Here is a 19,643-nt window from a genome sequence, read left to right on the forward strand (position 1 = left end):
AATTGTAGGGAAAGCTCAGTGAGGGATTAATGGCACCGATACCTGGAGTCATTCGTCAAGCGTAATGGAGTGTACTATAACATGTTTATGTGAAATTTTGTGTTTTGATCACATCTGCCAACTCATACACTCAGAAACATAAAAGCGATGGATGTGTGTGTGGAAACAGTCAGCAGTTTTGTCTAATTGAAATGGAAAAGGATGGGCAGTCCTCGGCCTCTGTTGCCCATTAAAAGATTGTCCTGCAGCTTCCTCACACACACACACACACTGCACCATTGGCCTGAAACAAGCTGCTCTGCTCTCTCTTACATGTTTTACCGCTGACAGGCGGAAGTGGTGCTCAGGAGTGATTGCTAGGCAGGAGATTAGGTTCAAGGGCCTCTCATCATTATTCCTCAGCTGTTTTCTTCCAGGAGTTTACGTCTGGAATCCCAATCACATTGAAATTAAAATGTTTCATTTCAAATTGTGTTCACTTCATGACATTTATTCCCAAAAATCGCTTTAGAGAAACTGTTTGATGTGCAAAAACTCCCAGAAATGGCAGCACACAGTCACATCTGAAGAGTGAATTTCAAGAAGCCATTCATGTAAACCCTGAGCAAGGACGGTCGGTCAAGTTTCCCTGCTCACTGAAGCTGCATTCGGAGTCGGTGCCAGCCCAGCTCTTTTGTGTAATTACATCATGTTCCTTCACATCAATTACCCCCTTATCTTTTCTCTGTGTGCACATTAATAATACTGTTTTTGAAATGCTAAGGGCTTTTTAATTTACAATTAGGAAAATGTGTGACTCACCAGGCCGCCTGGTCTTCTCTTGAATTAATTAAAATACCACAACTGTTCTGTTACAACCACTTTCTTATAAGAAAATTGAGATTTTAGACCATTTGTATTCAGGCCCCGGCCCTTTACTCCTGAGCTGCACTCCAGTTACCTTGGAAGTCGGAGATTAACAGTGAAGAAGTGGAATTTCAAAATGGCGACGCCCATGTTTGTAGTACCTCTTACATCATTTTAAGTTTCCATAAGCAAATACCACTTTTAATTTGCTTAGAGTTGCTGGCGCAGCATGTAACAAATATTTTACATGCATTCTTACATGTGTCTTGTAAAATATATTTCCGCCACAGCTACTGTTGACGTCAGAAGCGGCCATATTGAAACGCAAAGTCGGCTTTTAAAGGTCGTAACTGGGGGAAGTAGTCGGGGGCTTTTTCCACTGGGAATTTTGACTTCATAGGGTGTTTCAATTGATTTTTCCGGCTGGGAAGTTGGCATTTCCTTGTTCCCAGTACAACTACATAACAACATTATACCCATAAATATCATCCAGTGAGCCTACCTTCAGATTCCACCTAATCGAGAGTCCAGCTGCATTTAATTTAAGGTCGGCATATCTAGTTTGGTGAAGGGCTCAGAGATTTGTTAGAGAACAAATGGCATCATGAAGACAAAGGAAAGATCAGATATTAAAGGGTTTGGTAAACAACATTCCAAGCCTTGAGCATCTCAAAAACTGTCACCTGAGCATAGAAACTGAATACCAAGTAACTCTGGAGGCACTGCTGGCAGCCAAAGCTCATGTGGGAGAATTAGTCAAACCCATGTAGGCCCACGATGGTATGCTGGTTTCATGTAGTAGTGATAATGATCTTAATCGTTTCTAAAAGTTATAGGAGAGCTTTATTTTCACATTAAAGCAGAGTTAGGTTCTTGACCAGTCATCGACCTTGATTCCATGAATAAAAATCTTATTTTCTTAAATAACCGAGAACAACTGAGAAGTGATAAAGCGTCACATGTCACGACTATTCCTGTCTGAACTTGCCAAGATCTCACTTTTAACACTGAAATTTTCCCACTTATATGCTTTGTGTGGGCGATGAGTGACAGGATCTGCCAACATAATTGTGGATTTTCCACTGTGGTGCTGTAAAACACTCAGCTGCACCCAAAATTAAACATCCTGGAGGGAGAGCCGTCAAGATGTCCATGTTTTCATGACAGCAGAGCCCCATCATCAGAAATGACATATAGCTATAATGAGAAGATGAAGCTGATGAGAATTAAACCCTTTTCATATCTGGCTTAATGTGCAATCTAGTGTTAAATTCTAATTTAAGGTTGAAAGAAATGCAGCTAAGGTGCTAATATTCTGACTGATGGCACCTGTAAATGTCATGGAGACCCAGTCAAATTATTCGTTTTACTACAGTGAAATGCTAAAGGAGACACATGTTGACAGGCTTGTTAGTGAAAAAGAATCCAGACATTTTTTTGGTTTCTGGACCCAGAAACCCACTCAGAGCTTCTCCATGGCATCCAGTAACTGTTCCACATGTAAACAGAAACACAGAAGTGCTTTGCTGCCACCTGGAGGCTCCGATGGGAACAAACCCAAATGCTTGTGTTCGATGACCTAAAATTATTTTGTACTTTCTCCATGAAAACCTTTGGGTTTTATTTTAGTGTAAGACTATATAATACACATATGCAATATTCCCTGCAGAACTATTTATACTTTTTGACATGTTTCACATTTTGTCAGATCACAGCCACACTTTTTCATTAAATTTTATGTCATATCACAAAATGGTGCATAACTTCAAAATGGAACGGAAACTTATACTTTGCATAAAGATATTTTGTTGCAGTAACAGCTGCAACTCTTCACTAGACATCTGGAGGCTGAAATATTTCCCACAGATTTTCAAATAAATATAGGTCTGGACTTTGACTAGGTCTTTGGGTTACCCATACACATGCTTTCATAAACCATTGTTGTTTTAGTGGTATTGTTCTGCTGGCAGGTGAACCTCCTCTGCATCTCAAGTCTTTTGCAACCATTAGGTTTTCGCGAAGTAACTATTTAATCCAATTCATCTTCTCTGTTCCTGATAAAGACAATAATTCACACAACATAATTCTGCCACCACCATGCTTTACCATGTAGATGACAGGTTCAGTGCAAAGGCTGGTAGTGACCATGTACATTTCATGAGTAACTTTGAAAAATAAAGTTGAGTAGTTTTAATGCAGGATACTTATTTTACTCATGTATTACTTTGAAGTAATGCTACTCTTCAGGACAGTGCAACCAACATCTGTATGGAGCCAGAAGTCATTATTTTTTAACTGTTAAATCTGAAGAAAAAAAATAAAACTAAACATCAAATTTTGATTTTAATACATGAAAAAAAAAATTCATTTTAAAGATTTGATTTAGTTCTGTGATGTTTTTGCTTTAAACAAACAAAAACATGTTTCTAAAAAATATTTTTTAAGCGTCAGAATCCTTTAACATAAATATTTTAATGTTAGATTTTTATTTAAAGTTAGAATAAAAAAACAACATAGAAGCTCATTACACTGAAAATATGGCTCTCAGTTTTACTAATAACTCATCACTAATGAATGTGGAGGGTTAACATGAGCATCCGCACATCAAAACAAACAGGATCAAACCAAACAGGAACAAAACAAACATGATCAAAACAAAAGTTCAATTAGAAAAGGCATGGAGCAGAAATGGGTGGCTCTAATAATCCCACATGGAATAAAATTTTACTATAAATACAGTATAAAACTTTAATGTTTACTGTGATTGTAAGAGGGAGGGGGAAAGCCCAAACACTCCCTGCTCCAAAGTCTAAATTTAACAATACCTCAGTTCCATTACAAAAAAAAAAAAAAAAAAAACACATAATGAGCCTGATGGGTCACATGGCTGTCATTCACCGAGAGACAACTGACAATTAAACCTATAGAATGAAAGTTACACGACACGAATCGTTTGAGACGGAGGGACAGGCCATAAGCTTCAGCTTTGTACCATCAACTGGTGGCCTGCAGCCACCTAGTGGCCATAAGTAATATCACACCTTGAATCAGATCAAAGAAGACCAAAGGTAGATGAGTACATTAAGTGCCAGCTGGGCTCAGTTGCTCAGGTGATGCTGACAGACCGTCTCCGGCGGGTGAGGGACCAAACAGCAGATTCCTGAGCCCACAGCTGGGTTACAGCTGGATTAGGAGAGATCAATCGCTGTCAAATTTGATGGAGTTGACTGAGGTGGAAATGGCTCCGCCGCGGTAGCTCCCTCTCTTCTTTTTTGTCTTTTCGTGGCGGAATGACTTTCCTTTGGTAAACTTGAGAGCCTCGTTAGCTCTCTGTCCCCAGTCTCCGTTGGCTCCATTCTGGAAGGAGAAGCAGAAATGAAAATGTAAAAACTAGGGGGGAGAGAGGGGGGGAGACTTCAAGGGTAAAATGTTGAGAGAAATCTAAACTCACCTTAGCTTCAAAGGAGTTATCTGCCAGTCGGGGATCGACTTCTACATGTTCTTCGACTATTCTACGGAACGGTACGTTAGAGGACTGCAACAAAGTTATTTCCATCAGTTTTCTCATCAATAAAATCTGAACGCATCACCATCAGTTCCACAGGATTTACCTTCTTATTGGCTTTGGGGAAAGTCTGCGGTGTGGTCGTTACTTTCTTATTTTTTGGCGTCTTTACAGCTGCCTCTTCACTTTCTGATGACTCTTCATCACGTTTCCTCTTTCCATTTGTATCTGGATGAATCAGAGGCATGAATCAGTTATTCTCAAACTTGGAGAAAACAATCCAAACTGCAAACATTAACCATGATCATAAGGAGGCAAGAAAAATCCAACAGTGGTGTGCATTTATGTTTAGCTCCCTTTAACTCCGATGCCCCCAAATTAAATCCCGTGCTCCAAATGCCCACAGAAAAAATTTAAATCAGCTTCATGAAGACCAAGCAGCACAGCAGACAGGTCAAGGAGGAAGTTTTCAGTACATTTAAAGTAAATTTAGGTGATAAAAAGACAAGAAGCTTTCTGTGTGACTGTAACGCCACACTTCACTGGCGGCGCACTTTGTCTATCATTTTGGAAACCATGTATAATTTTCATTAAACTTCACAATTATGAACCACTTGTGTTTTATGAAATCTGACTGAATGAGAAAAGGTTTAGAGGTTTGACTGTTTTTGCATAACAGTGATCAAGTGATGACCGATGGAAAGAAATGATCTGATGCTGGAGACCAACATGTGGGGAACTCACTGTTGGCTGTGGGAGTGGGAGGAGCCGTGGCTGCTTTCCGCGGAGCTTCGTCCTCTGAGGAGCTGTCTGAGGAGGAGCTGCTGCTCTCCTCGGCTTTGGCTGCCGCCACCGTCTTGTTCTTTGCTGCGGCAGCAGGAGCTTTAACTTGACTAGTTTTACTGACTGCTTCCTCCTCAGAGCTGCTGTCACTGGATGAAGACTCAACTGTTGGCTTTGGGAGTGCTGCCTTCACCACTGTAGCTGCAGCTTTAGGAGTCGCTGCTTTGCCGTTGGTGGCTGCAGGTTTAGCAGGAGGGGCCTCCTCTTCTGAGTCGGAGCTATCTGAAGAGTCAGAGCTGCTCTCTTCAGCCTTTTTCACTGCAGCAGGTTTGGTGGCCTTCCCAGCTGCAGCAGGTTTGGTGGCCTTCCCACCTGCAGCAGGTTTGGTGGCCTTCCCAGCTGCAGCAGGTTTGGTGGCTGGTTTCTTGGCTGCTTCATCCTCCGATGACTCTGAGCTGTCAGACTCAGAGCTGCTCTTTGTTTTACCAGTTTTTGCTGCAGGAGTCGCAGGCTTTGAGGCTGGGGTTGCTACTTTGGTCACTGCAGCTTTGGGTTTAGCTGGTTCTTCATCTTCAGAGGAAGAGTCAGAGCTGCTTTCAGAGGATGCTGCAGGTTTTCCTGCAGGTGTTGCAGGCTTCGATGCTCCAGCTGCAGTTTTAGCTGCAGGCTTTGAGGCTGGGGTAGATGCTTTAGTTGCTGTTGGTTTAGCCTTGGCTGGTTCTTCATCTTCAGAAGAAGAGTCAGAGTCAGAACTGCTTTCTGCTGCAGGTTTTCCTGCAGGCTTTGAGGCTGGGGTAGCTGCCCTGGCTGCAGGTGTTGCAGGCTTCGATGCTCCAGCTGCAGTTTTAGCTGCAGGTTTTGAGGCTGGAGTAGATGCTTTAGTTGCTGTTGGTTTAGCCTTGGCTGGTTCTTCATCTTCAGAAGAAGAGTCAGAGTCAGAACTGCTTTCTGCTGCAGGTTTTCCTGCAGGCTTTGAGGCTGGGGTAGCTGCCTTGGCTGCAGGTGTTGCAGGTTTTGACGCTGGCTTCGCCTTGGCTGGCTCTTCTTCGTCTGACGAGTCAGAGTCTGAGCTGCTCTCTGCTGCTGCAGCAGGTTTGGCTGCAGGAGTTGAGGCTTTTGAAGCTGGTTTTCCCACCTTAGGGGCTGTTGGTTTGGTCTTCGCCGGCTCATCATCTTCAGAGGAGGAGTCGGAGTCGGAGCTGCTGTCTGCTGCTGCAGCAGGCTTTGCAGCAGGTTTTGGGACAGCGGCAGCTGGCTTAGCAGCTGGCTTAGCAGCTGGCTTAGATTTCGGGGGTTCGTCCTCTTCATCAGAGGAATCCTCCGAGTCTGAGCTCGTCTCTGCTGCCTTTGCGGGGGGTTTAGAGGCAGCAGGCTGGGTCTTCGGGGTCGCGGCCTTAGAGGGCGGCTTTGCTGGAGCCTCATCTTCAGAGCTGCTTTCTGAGGAGACAAAACATTTGCATTCAAAACCAGGATGACATGAAATGCTCTATGGCTGAAATGATTAAGGCTTGATAAATAATTAAGAAATCAATTAATTGTTATCTGGACTGTACAGATTTTTAAAAATGCAAGTTGCTGAAAAACACACTCAGAGCAGTAATTAAGCCAAATCTGTACAAAATATATATACACATAATAAATTTAAGATAAAAACGCCTTTTGTCTGTAAATATGTTCTACCAGAAACTCTTCAAGTTGCCTCATAGTTTTAGCTTCACCCAGAGCAGATTCACTGAGGGAAATAAAATGTTTATTTTAAAAGGAAATTATTTGTTCATTTGCCTCTTTTACTGCATTTCTGACATTGTATAAAATAGTTTAAGAGCTTAAATAAAAACATCAGCAGCAGAATGTGCCAATTTTAATAATAATTGATTACTAAAATAATCATTAGTTGCAGATCTAATCTGCTCCTTTCCGGCTTGCCTTACCTGAGCTCGAGGTCTCGTCTTTCTTTGCTGCAGCGGTTTTTGCAGGTGGTGGTTTTTTAACCGCCTTCTGTTCCTCCTCTGAGCTGGAATCCTCTGAGGAAGAGGAGGAATCCTTTTTAGCAGGCGTGATGGGCGCAGCAGCTTTAGTAGGAGCAGCTTTAACAGCAGCAGGTTTGGCAGGAGGCGTCTTTGCTGCAGGTTTCTTCACCCCCTCTTCCTCCTCATCTGAACTTGAGTCTTCCTCAGAGTCCTCTGCTTTAGCCGGGGTAGCTTTAGCCGGGGTAGCTTTAGCCGGGGTAGCTTTAGCCGGGGTAGCTTTAGCCGGGGTAGCTTTAGCCGCAGGCTTCTTGGCTTCTTCTTCATCTGAGCTTGAATCTAAGAATACATAAACACAGGCAAAAATGTATTTTATCTGTTGAGCTTCACATGAACCAGAGTACAAAACGTTTGGGTTCTGGGATCATTACCGGAGCTCTCTGAACTGGACTCTTGCTTCTTTGCTGCAGGTTTGGTCGCTGCAGGTTTTGCGGCAGTTTTCTTCGCAGGAGCAGGTTTTACTGTAATTATTTAACCATTTAGTCACTAGTTAAATCCTTTGACAGGTCAGACTGAGAAAGCTGAAAAACTTACCAGCCACCTTCTTCTTCTCCTCTTCATCACTGCTGTCATCACTGCTCTCTGAGGACTCACTGGCCTTGGCTTTGCTAGCAGCAGCTGCAGCAGGAGCCTTCTGGATGGAGGCAGGCGGAGGTACGGCGCTGTACGGTCCTGACAGGACAGAGGTGGACATTTACAATCAGGTCACAAGGGACTGCAGGAACAAACATCCTTTACATTTTTTCAAATCAACATTTATAGAGTTTATAACAATCGATTCATTACAGATATGTCTCTAGCGGTCGGGCTTCTAATATGGAAGTTGCAAAAGATCGACTGTAAAGAAGTAGATGATGGAATAGAAGAAAAACATGGATGGATGGATGGACAGACTGGTGTTATTTCTAAGTACATAAAAGTTAAAAACTTTAAAACAAAATCAAACCTGGTTTGGGTTTTTTGCTTGGTGGAGTTTCATCTTCAGATGAAGAGTCTTCACTGCTGGACTCAGCAGGAGCTGCAGCTTTGTTTACTGGAGCTGCAGCTTTGTTTACTGGAGCTGCAGCTTTGTTTACTGGAGCTGCAGGTTTAGCAGGAGCCTTACAGAACACACACACACACACACACACACACACACACACACACACACACAAAACCATTATTACATGTTTCAATACATTTCTGCAATCATGGTTGGAAAACTTTTTTCCCCCCCGTTTACCTTTGCTGGTGGTTCATCCTCAGAGTCAGAGGAGCTGTCTTCACTGCTGCTCTCCTGCTTCTTCTTAGCAGAAGCAGCTGCTTTGGCTGCTGTGACAGCTTCTGTCATCACAAACAAAATGCATGTAAAGTCATTTTCATTACAAGCTTTATGCTGTTTAACAGGTTTAACTCTTGCCGTCTTCTGACTTACTCGCTGCAGGAGCTTTGGCGGGTTGCTCATCTTCAGAGTCCGACTCTTCGCTGCTAGAGCTGCTGTCCTTCTTCCTCGTGCTGCTACCCGGTGCGGCAGCAGGCGCAGCCTTAAGAGCAGTCTGCATACGTAAAAATTCATTTTTAGAAACTGAGTGCAGTTGAAAATCCTGCAAAAATGTTGAGTTTCAGAATGAAGGTTTTGATTCCCACCTTTGCAGGAGTTTTCTTCTCCTCCTCGGAGTCACTCGAGTCCTCACTGCTGGAGCTTTCTGCGCTGGGCCTGGCCTTCTTGGCTGAAGGTCCATTAACTGATGCTGAAGCTGCTTTCCGTTTCCTGGCCTCAGGAGACCTTATCAAGGAAAATGAATGACATTACTCCTAACAAATTAGATTATTCACCAGGAAATCTTGAATTTACACCATCTCCTGCTGCTCGAAGTTCAAACATTGGAAGAGGCAAAACAGTCAGAATTTTAACACATTAATAAAATCAGTAAGAAATAGAATTTTTTAAAAATTCACTCTATCTGTAATATATTAAAGCTACCACATTAGTATTTTCTGTATTGTTAAATAGTTTAAAATGATCATAATGGTTCTACAATTCATTGTATACATGAAGAATAGCATTGCACCCTGTGGTGCTCCAACTCCATCTCATCTGACTCATCACCAAATATAACCATTGGAGTACGCTCAAACAGAACGTCTTATCCTCAGGTCCACAAGTCTACACATCGAGCTACAGATAGATTACAAGAGATTTTCAATGCAATACTTCAAAACATTACATGGTCATATATTAAAAGTCTTTTTTCTGCTAATTTTGTCGATTTAGTGCCAACAAAACCCCCAAAATTCAGAAAAATAATAGTGACAGTTGAGGCTTGTGGCTCTTGACTTTGTCTTCCTCTAACTGAAATGGGCTTTGCTTCATCTTGCTCTAAAGACTGTGGTTATTCATGCCATACTTTTTTCCTTCCACTACGCTTTTCATTAATTTGACAAGCGAGACAGACATGGTGTCAATGACAATCTGCAGGAAGACTGTCAAGTCATAATATGGCCATAATATACAATTTCTGAATTAAAATTTATTTACTTAGACTTAAATTTAAGTTTATAGGGAAAATATTTTTGGGATTTTTATTACAAATGTCATTAAAATTAAACAAATGTGCTTTATTTGTACCACATATTTGAACTGAATTTTAATTTATTGTGACACAAACGTACATTGAAGCATGCAACTGGAAAACAATTGCATTTTATTCAAGCATTCTTGATAAGGAATACATTTGAAAATGAAGGGCGCACCAGCAATTTTCTACCATATTTAAAAAATAGAGTGTATTAATGATATTGCCAGTATCATCTATGATTTTTCTCAGTAGAGAGGAAATACTGATGAAAAAAAGAGTGTATAAATGAAAGGCAACTGACTTCACCCAGAAGTTGTAGATGCTGACCAGACTTTCTTCATTTTGATCTTGTGGAATCTGGAAGAAGCAAGAAAATGTATCTTGGTCTTTCATCTCAAAGAACTGTCTCAATCACAACTACACATATCGACTCGTTTCTTCTTTATACTTTCACAAATAAGTACATTTAATGCATTTTCTCTGAAACAGGTGGCGATTACAACACAGCTGCACGTGTTGTTAATTTCACCGGGCCCCCCACGTTACCTGTGCGTTCAGTTACGTTATAAACCCTCTCCCTGCAAAACAACAGATGGCTCAAAGTGAGACACTTACAACTTTAGTCTGCTTGAGGAACTGCTGAGCCGCCTTGGTGAACTTGTTCTCCAGCAGGAACGAATAAACGCATTTATAAAGATCACTCGGGACAGAGTTTGGCTCCGCCATCTTTACCACGCTCCTAGGTCAGAGAGGAAGTGACAGAAGCGCGCAGGCGCCTCATGGTGACGTAAACAGATTTACTCTGAGGCGATGGCTGCCTCCGTTAGGAAAAAAATACTTAGCATTTTCAGAAAACTGGTAAAAGTTCTTGCTGACAATGTGGTAATAAAATAAATCAAACAGTGTTTTACATTCAATATAATATGTAAAATGCCTTTAATTATTTTTCTATTTGAAGTATCTCTTTTTTTTTCTATTGCGGACAGAGTGAGACCTCCACTGCTAGTTTATTTTCCGAACTTCAAAGAATGTCACTGAATATTTTTTTTATTCCAATAAGTACATATTCTTACTGTAGGATTTTACTTAAATATATATTTTTATTAGTTTGATATAATATTCCAAACTCAATTTTTATTTTTATAATTAGTTGTGGTTTTTGGAGGTTATGCGCATGCGTGATTCTGAAGTCCTTCCGTGTCCCTCGTGTCATAACATGGTCGCCTTCACTGCAATGACCCCAACTTGTTGTTAACCAGATTGAAATCTTGAAAAGAGGACCACTTCACTGCAGCCATGCCTCGCTACGAGCTGGCTCTGATCCTGAAGGCGATGCAGCGACCGGAGACGGCGGCCGCCGTCCGGCGCACGGTTGAGACCCTGATGGAACGCGGCGCGGTGGTGAGAAACCTGGAGAACATGGGAGAGAGGCTGCTGCCTTACAAGATGACAAAACACAACGAGAGGCACAGCAGAGGGACTTACTTTCTGGTGGACTTTTATTGTGCTCCGAGCATCCTCGACGGCTTGTTGAACCACCTGCACCGTGACGTGGACGTGGTGAGACCCACGGTGTTGAAGAAGGAAGAGCAGGAGCCCAAAAGCAGCTGCTGTGGCCCCTCACAATAACGTCATTCATTTTTTTTATATCTCTGCAGTAACCCAGGTGATGAATTGCACATAGCAGCAACAAACAGTGATTAATTTGAGTTGTGTATATGTTAACTATTAAAGACAGGTGGAAAGATTTAACTCTAGTATTAGATAGAGGTGTGGGGATTGATATATATATATATATATATATATATATATATATATATATATATATATATATATATATATACACACACACACCAAACTCCACCAAAAGGTAGCCTACCTTGAATAATAACTCTATCTTGAATAATTCAATTTTTATTTTAGGAACATTTTGTTTTCAATTATTCTTGGAATATTTTTATTCTGTGTTTATTTCATGTTCCTTGAATTCTTAAATTCAAATTTGAACTGGTATAAGATGCTCAAGTTATGACAAACAGTTAAAAAAAAACAAATATTACAGTAGTTACACTGCTCTTTAATGGTTAATGTTTAATCCATTAAAGAGAAGGGATAATGTAACAATTAACATACATGTTTTATTCATATTTGATTCATAAACTGAGGTAAAAATACAGAGTGAAACCTATGATATTTTTTACTTATCCCTGGGATTATCCAAGTTCCCATTAATAGGCTCAGATCAGTGATCGACAGGTTAAATACAAAACAATCACATTTTTGTTCATTTTTTTTCCATTCTAATGCAGCAAAACTAAAACTCCTACTAATTTTGATCTATAAATAGATCAATAAATATGTTCATTGTGCTTTCTTTTGAGTTTAGTCAAAGTTAAATAAAAGTAATAGATGTTTGCTTTAATGCATAAATAGGGAATAATGTTGTAATTCCTCAACCACCTCCATCAAGGAACTTTCAGCACATTTTTTATTAAAACAATGTTTATAGAAGTGACTTTGGTTGTGGTTACGGTTTCCGGGATTAATCGTGTCGAGCTCTGTATCCTGATCTACCAGATTTTTCCTTCTGAAGCTGATCAAAATATAAACATCTGTACAAGGCTAACAGCCTTTCTAAATGTAATTTCTACTTGGAGATGCTTTGAAAAGCTTTAGTGTGGGAGACAGAGTGAAACTGACTCACAGGTGGTTCAATATAAACACGGCGGCCTTGAAGATTATGCTCAAGCTTTATTCGTCTTCTACCTTCAGCCTAACTTTATGGAGACATTCTTCAAAAATAAGAAAGACAATGAACCTAAATGCATATTTTTAGATCAAACATGCTTAATTGTATTTAAACTGAGATTGCCAGTCATTAATACGTATTGATGCAGTTTTACCTGATTTATAAAAAAGCAAATTTTTGTTTGAAAAACAGAAGGGGACAATATGGACTATTTTACTCAGCATTTCCTGTTTCATCTGACTTTTATGCCTCACTAAGCAGACATGATCTCAGCTCTGACAGATTTAGAAACGTGATGGCGAAATGCGAGAAAACCTAATGTCTCTTTTTGAAACAGGAAGATGTTTTCTTAATTAGGCCATAAAGGAGAACATGTTGCTGTTTGTGTTTTTACATGCCACATCTCTCCATCAGATTCTTTGCACAGTTTTAATATAGATGTGCTTATCATCCTGTGCTGTTGAGAATAAGCAGTTCTTGTGCTGCACTATAAATAAACATGTTGCTCACTTTGAATCACTTGTAGAAACAGGTTTACACAGAAATGTTTGCATGTTTCTTTACCTGCTGTCACTTTATTCTGTGCTGATTATTATTCTTTAACTATGTGTAATATTTGTTTCACAGTCTTCGCTGCTCATGAGGACGGAACGACATGCTGCTGACCTGCCCATAGCTGCTGGATGTGATATTACTGTATATGTAATGAAATAAATTAATATTCCCTTTTCTCTGATTGAAGTTCATTGCAGACAGTGTGGGCCATGTGATCTTTAGCCATGTGATGGCAGTTCCTGTTCATGTTTTCACACGCTCACTGACTTGACTTGCTGTGGGTAGTTTTTTTTAGTAAATGTATGACTATGTTAGTAGACATCCATACCAGATGACAGTTGTTTAAGAAATTATTTTTTAAAAAACTGCCTCAGAATTTCTTCAAGAAAACCAGTCTTGCTATTTATAAACCACACTTTGCTTGGGGTTTTCCAAGAAAGTTGCCAGGCAGTTGTTGTGAAGCTTTAATGAAAGCCACACCTTAAAAAGCATAACTGTGACACCCAAGTAGATGTACTTTTAAGATATGCCTTTGTTTTGAAATGAGGTTTTTATTTGGACCTCAATAGAATAATAATAAAAAAATATGTATTTTTTATTAAATTTTTTTTGGCAAAGGGATTGCTCAAGTGCGTTTCTTATGACACTTACAGCATGTATTTTTTCCGTAGTGAGTAAAACATGGTTCAATTGTGACGTCTAAAGACGTATTACGGGAGAAGGGTACAAGAAATACCCAACATTTTATTTATTAAGTTATTTTTCCTGATGTAAAAGCTACATGAAGAAATGAGGAGCAATGAATGAAAAGAAACAATACAAGATGAAAAAATACAAATTCCAATAAATTATACATTAATGGTATTGTAGTGTTAAGTTTGAAACTGTGGTCTTTATTATTCCTTAAAAATATGCATAGCCACAGGGAGCCAGTGTAAAGACTTTAGAGCAGGAGTGATGTGCTCTATCTTCCTGGTTTTAGTCAGAACACCAGCAGCAGCGTTCTGGATCAGCTGCAGCTGTCTGATTTTTTTAGGCAGACCTGTAAAGACGCTTTTGCAGTAATTAATGCGACTAAAGATAAATGCATGGATGAATTTCTCTAGATCTCGCTCAGACATTAGTCCTCTAATCTTGGAGATGTTCTTCAGGTGATAGAAGGCCAATTTTGTAACTGTCTTTATGTGACTCTGAAGGTTCAGGTCAGAGTCCATCACTACTCTCCAGCCTGATTGCTGGTTTTTAATTGTAATAACTGAAGCTGTGCATTGATTCTAGATCAGGGGTGGGGAACTCCAAGCCTCGAGGCCCAGTCTCCTGCAACTTTTAGATGCATCTCTACTTCAACACACCCGAGTCAAAAACTGAGGTAATTAGCAGGACTCTGGAGAACTTGACTGCACTTAGGAGGTGATTCAAGTGTGTTGGACCAGGGAGACATCTAAGAGTTGCAGGACACCGGCCCTCAAGGACCAGGATTGCCCACCCCTGCTCTAGATCGTCCCTTTTTAGGTCCAAAGATAATAACTTCAGTTTTGTTTCTATTCAACTGAAGAAAGTTTTGGCACATCCACACATTTATCTGGTCTAAGCATCTGTTCAGTGACTTAAGGGTTCTGAGTCACCTGGTGACATCGTAATGCAGAGCTGTGTATTATGTTTGGCTGTGACATATGTAATGCGCCAAGTTAAGAAGCTTACCTGTGCTGTAAATAGCCAATCCCCACTCTTAAGTGTTAAACTAAACAAGATGACTGTTAATATTAATTTGGGAGAAATCCAAATTAATGGGAGAAAGTCAAGACTGAGCTATAAACCAGATTTGAATCGAGCAGAATAGCACAGGAAGGTAATGGCCAGGTTAGCCCTAACTTTAAATTGCAGTCGAATTGCTGCTGTCCAGTATCATTTTAGCTCATGTTTTTATTTGTTCTTTAACTAATTTTATTTTTCGACATTCGTCAGATATACCTTCCTATTTTGTTTCATCAATTGCTGTGTAAAAGTTTGTATGAATGCGTTGGCTGTCCCCACTAAGTTTTACAACAGACTTGCCTTTTGGGGACCTAATAAGGTGAGTTGATTGATTGTCAATTATATAACCCTAAAGAGGTTGTTGAGAAGGGTGGGGAATATTGGCTTATTTAACCAGGATATTTTGACCATGTCTAAAATAGATAAATGAAAATAAGTCAGTAAATTAACAAACAGGGATTTTGTATGCAAATTTAAGCATCTAATGAGTATTCAGATACAGGTATACTGTTGAACATAGAGACTTAGACTTATTTTATTGTATTTTATAAAAACTACCAACCTGCTTATAGTATGACCTGGGGGTCCCCAAGTCCAGTCCTCAAGGTCTACCAGCCAGCAACTTTTAGATGCATCTCTGCTCCAAATTAACCATCATCAGCATTTATTCAGCTATGAAATAGGCTGGTAATGAGCAGTTTATTTGATCCATGTGTGTTTGAGCAGAGATGCATCTAAATGTTGCAGGATGGTAGCCCTTGAGAACTGGACTTGGGGACCCCTAGCTGCACACATTAAGGTGGCTATTCCATAGTGGGGAGATTTTGTTATTTTTACTGTATTAATAGTAAAAATATTATAGTAAAAATAGTAAAAAATGTATAGAATTTGTATCCAAGTTGATTTCTATTATCCACCCATTTTCTATACCTACTGTATAACATAACAGAATCTATGGTGATGGGGTCATTTAAAGAGATCAATTAAGTGTCATGTTTGTGGACTTCAGGAGAAGCCGGAGCACCCGGAGAGAACCAACAGAATAGACAAAGACGAGATGAGAAGACAAGACAAGAGATGAAGAGATGAGATTAAATTGTACAATTGGGGGAAGTTTTAGAGCAGTGGTCTCAAACTCCGGTCCTGAAATTCTAGATGTCTCTCTCCTTCAACACACCTAACTCCTATACTAGCGTATCAGCAGAGCTCTGTAGAGCTTGACTGCATACTAGTGAGGCAGTTTTGCCGTTTAATTCAAGTGTGTAGGACAAGGGGCACATCTAAAAGCTGCAGGACTCTGGGTCTTGAGGACTGCAGATTGAGACCACTGCTTTAGATAGTTAATTGCAGGGAGTGTTGGAAGTTATAGGTGGCAAAAAGCCATTTTTTGGCATTTGAGCATGCCTTATTATACGTGCATGTTGCACTTTGACGACATTTGCCGGGTCTGGCTCAAAACTGGGACTAGTGTGACGACTGGTACCAGCGTCAAGACTGGGACAAGTGTCATAACTGGGACAAATGTTCAAAACCCTGCAAGAATCACCAACTTTGGGAGGTGGCTTGGGTTTCCTAAATTTGCTTTGGATGTATTGTACATCCAGCCCCCTGTCTTCAGCCTTCTGCAGTTCAGTCTTCATGTATTCCTTAATTGGATCTGAAACAGTAGAGAAACTGTGATGAAGCCTCCGCTGTTCTTCCATGTCCATATTTTTCTGATATCTCTCTTTGGCACGCTTCTCTGCCGCCATTCGAAGGTTGAAGATGGAACAATCGACGGTGATTTGTCGTTTTTCTTGGTACTTTTTTTCTTCTTCAGCTGCATACAACTTGTCAGCCTCCCTCATTTCATACAACTGTTTTTTGTTCTTCTCCTTGTCGGATTGTTTCCCCTCTAGTTTCTCTCTCGCTAAATAAGCATTTGTTTTCGAAACAGATTTTTCCATTGCAGTCTTCCTCTGCTGTTCTTCCTCTGCTCGCTGTTTTTCTTTCATCCTCATTTGTTCCTCGACTTTCCTCATTCTATCTTCTCTTGAAGCCAACCTGGAAGCTTCCTCATTTTTTATCTCTGCCAGTTTGTCATAGACGGTTTGTATCTTCATCTGGGTCTCTCTTAATCTGTCGGCCTTATGTTTTTCTGGATTTCTAGAGGTCGAGAGAAAATCCCCCCAATTCACTGGGTCCTCCTTGCGAGATTTTGCCACCTGCTCCATTTTGGAGAGTTTGGGCCTTAAAACATTTTGCGCAATGCAATTCCTTTCCCTTTCCCTCCATTTCTGTCTGTCCTCATTTTCCTTTTGGTTTAGGTATGCATCTCGGAGCATAATTTGCCTTGTCTCCTCTCGTGCAAGTAATCGTTTCTGTTCTGCAATTTGTTTATTTTCACGCATCCGGCCAATGTAATTGTCGGCGTCAGCCCTTGTGTTCTGTTTCCGTTTAATAGCGTCATTTTTAATGCGTTCATCGGCGGCATTGTTCCAAGAATTGATCTCCCCACTTTCTTTTGCAAGTTTTCGTGCAGCTGCCCGCTTGTCTCGTTGATATGCCGCCAACACCTTGTTGTATTCTTTTATTCCTTGTTTATTGAGTTCTCTGTTAAAATTCTCCACGGCCTTGTCTCTTTGCATAATTCTGTATTTGCTGTCTTCAATTAGGGCACGATTTTCCTGTTCTTTGAACATCCTTTCTTGTTCAGCAATCCGGTCAAATCCTTGCTCTTTTGCTAGTTTCTCTGCGTCTTTCTTTGCTACGTGTTTAGTGCGTTTTGCCTCCATAATGTTAAGTTGTGGTCGCAAACGATCAAACTCCTTTTGGCAATTTTCACTGACAAGATTATGTGCTCTTGACATTTGCTGAATTGTATACCAACAGTATGATGGTAGGATGACTGTATTTCTATCCATTTTTTTAGTGAAAGTATTTCACAATAACCAGAATCCCAAGGGTCTTTACACGAAAAGCAGATCTAAGTTAAATCCAGAAATGTCTAATTCCTGTCAATCCAAGAAACTCAGCTCACAGACTGGTTCCAATTCAGTGTGTACACTTCACTGTGATCCAAAGTAGAATGAAGTGCAGTGAAGTTCAGTTCATTCAAGTGACTCAGAACTGGCATCACAGAAGTAGACTTTGTGACATCACTATGACATATGACATCATCAGACTGTCATCTGTTCAGTGACAGTACAAACTTGGATTCTGCAGCCAGGAACAGTTTCAGAATTAAAAGCATGGTTCTTTATTAATTCAAATTCAAAATTCAAATTTCAGTGAAAGTACAAAGATACTCCAACATGCTGCCACCCTGAGCAGTACAATTCTAGAAATAAATATTAATTACCTGAAAGGAAATTTTAGGAATACTAGACTACAATGACTGAGTGTTCAATGACTTTGTATGTTTATGTATTTTTGATGGAAATAACTTTGAACTTCCTTGTTGCTGAAATGTGCTATACAAATAAACTTGATTAATGGATATATCCTTTTCACTTATTAAACAATGGGCATTTTAAGAGTGCATTTTGTGGTGACAAAACTGAAAAAAAAAATAATCAGAAATTAAAATAAAAGTGGAAAAATCAGAGATTTTTGAAAGATAGAGAGAGACAAAGGGAGAGAGTTTCTTGTATTCACTACTTGCATGGTGAATGCAAGTAGTAAATACAATAATTCAGTTACTAATTTTGTTGTAGTGTACAATGACAATAAATAAAGTCTAATTCTAAATGGTGAGGAGTCAGTCTGAGCAATAAAATAAACTCACCTAAGGCAAGTAAAAATAATTCCTCTGCTCCCCATTGCCCCCCCCCCACCCCAAAAAAAAAAAAACCAAACAAACAAAAAAACAAAAACAAAAACATCATCATCTTTGGAAAAGCAGTAGGGGTGTAGGATGGAATATAGTCAGTAGACTGTAGGTTTAACTAATATATAATAAACCACAACCTGCTCCCAAGGCAGGCTGCAGGTCGTGGCAGCCGCGACCTGCAGCAGCTTAATAACGGCAGCTTCTAGCTTCTGTGATGTATGTCACGGCTTTTGTGTCAGACTGAATATTAATTATTTTATTTTGAAACAAAAAACAAAAAAACAAAAAGAAATGCATACATTTGTCACTGATTTGGTGACATATACCGCAGCTTTTGTGTAAGATTGAATATGAATGATGTTATTTAGAAAAACAACAACAACAACAACAAAAAAAACAACAACCAATGGATCTGGATCTGCTACAGAGCTAGTGGACATGGGGAACATTACTTTGGATAGTCACAAATGTCAGTTTAAAAATGTTAATACATACATATTTAAAGAGCCTCAGTGAAAACATGTTTATAACTTAACTCTTTGGCGCAAAAAAATGGTTGAAAATCGATTTATTCACTACATATTAAGCTACATAAGCATAACATATTTTATATATTAGTAGAGTGATGACAGTATGCTCCAATTACACTTTTGGTTTACTATAATTGCTAATGAATTACACTTTTCAGTTACTTAATGTCTTTTATTCTTCTTCTTTGCCATAGTACATTACATGCTACACAACTATAGTACTGCAAACATACCAGGCTACCATATCAGGCTCTAATTCACACAGAGGAATCAATTACAGCACACTTTCCGGCTGAAAAAAATTACATTGTGAATTCAATACATTCACATTTTTCAAGAGTACATTGCCAATACTAACAGAGAATTGTACAAACTGTCAATATATTAAAAGTTTACAGACAACATGCTTTTCTGTAAACTTTTAACATATTGACAGTTTGTACAAATACCTCATAGTATATTGGCAATGCACTCTTGAGAAATGTGAATATATTGAATACACAAAATAATTAGTTTCACCTGGA

General features: G+C 39.7%; 2 protein-coding genes across 2 annotated transcripts; one reads left to right on the plus strand and one right to left on the minus strand.

Moving 5' to 3' along the window:
* Positions 1-3,299: 3,299 nt before the first annotated feature.
* nolc1 (nucleolar and coiled-body phosphoprotein 1) lies at positions 3,300-10,490 on the minus strand. Its single transcript, XM_088012978.1, has 13 exons — positions 10,335-10,490; positions 10,021-10,076; positions 8,788-8,926; positions 8,576-8,696; positions 8,384-8,484; positions 8,108-8,261; positions 7,696-7,833; positions 7,533-7,622; positions 7,066-7,440; positions 5,096-6,571; positions 4,458-4,579; positions 4,298-4,381; positions 3,300-4,203 (listed from the first exon to the last, which is right to left on the minus strand). Exons 1-13 carry the CDS (start codon positions 10,443-10,445, stop codon positions 4,045-4,047), a joined length of 3,126 nt encoding a protein of 1,041 aa, XP_087869104.1. The 5' UTR covers positions 10,446-10,490; the 3' UTR covers positions 3,300-4,044.
* A 398-nt stretch (positions 10,491-10,888) lies between these two features.
* On the plus strand, positions 10,889-13,199 carry mrps6 (mitochondrial ribosomal protein S6). Its single transcript, XM_015010364.2, has 2 exons — positions 10,889-11,385; positions 13,096-13,199. Exon 1 carries the CDS (start codon positions 11,016-11,018, stop codon positions 11,346-11,348), a length of 333 nt encoding a protein of 110 aa, XP_014865850.1. The 5' UTR covers positions 10,889-11,015; the 3' UTR covers positions 11,349-11,385; positions 13,096-13,199.
* The last annotated feature ends 6,444 nt before the right edge of the window (positions 13,200-19,643 follow it).

This window comes from Poecilia mexicana, unplaced genomic scaffold (genome assembly GCF_051168715.1).
Source record: "Poecilia mexicana isolate PSO_F unplaced genomic scaffold, ASM5116871v1 scaffold_15, whole genome shotgun sequence".
Classification (NCBI taxonomy): Eukaryota; Metazoa; Chordata; class Actinopteri; order Cyprinodontiformes; family Poeciliidae; genus Poecilia; species Poecilia mexicana.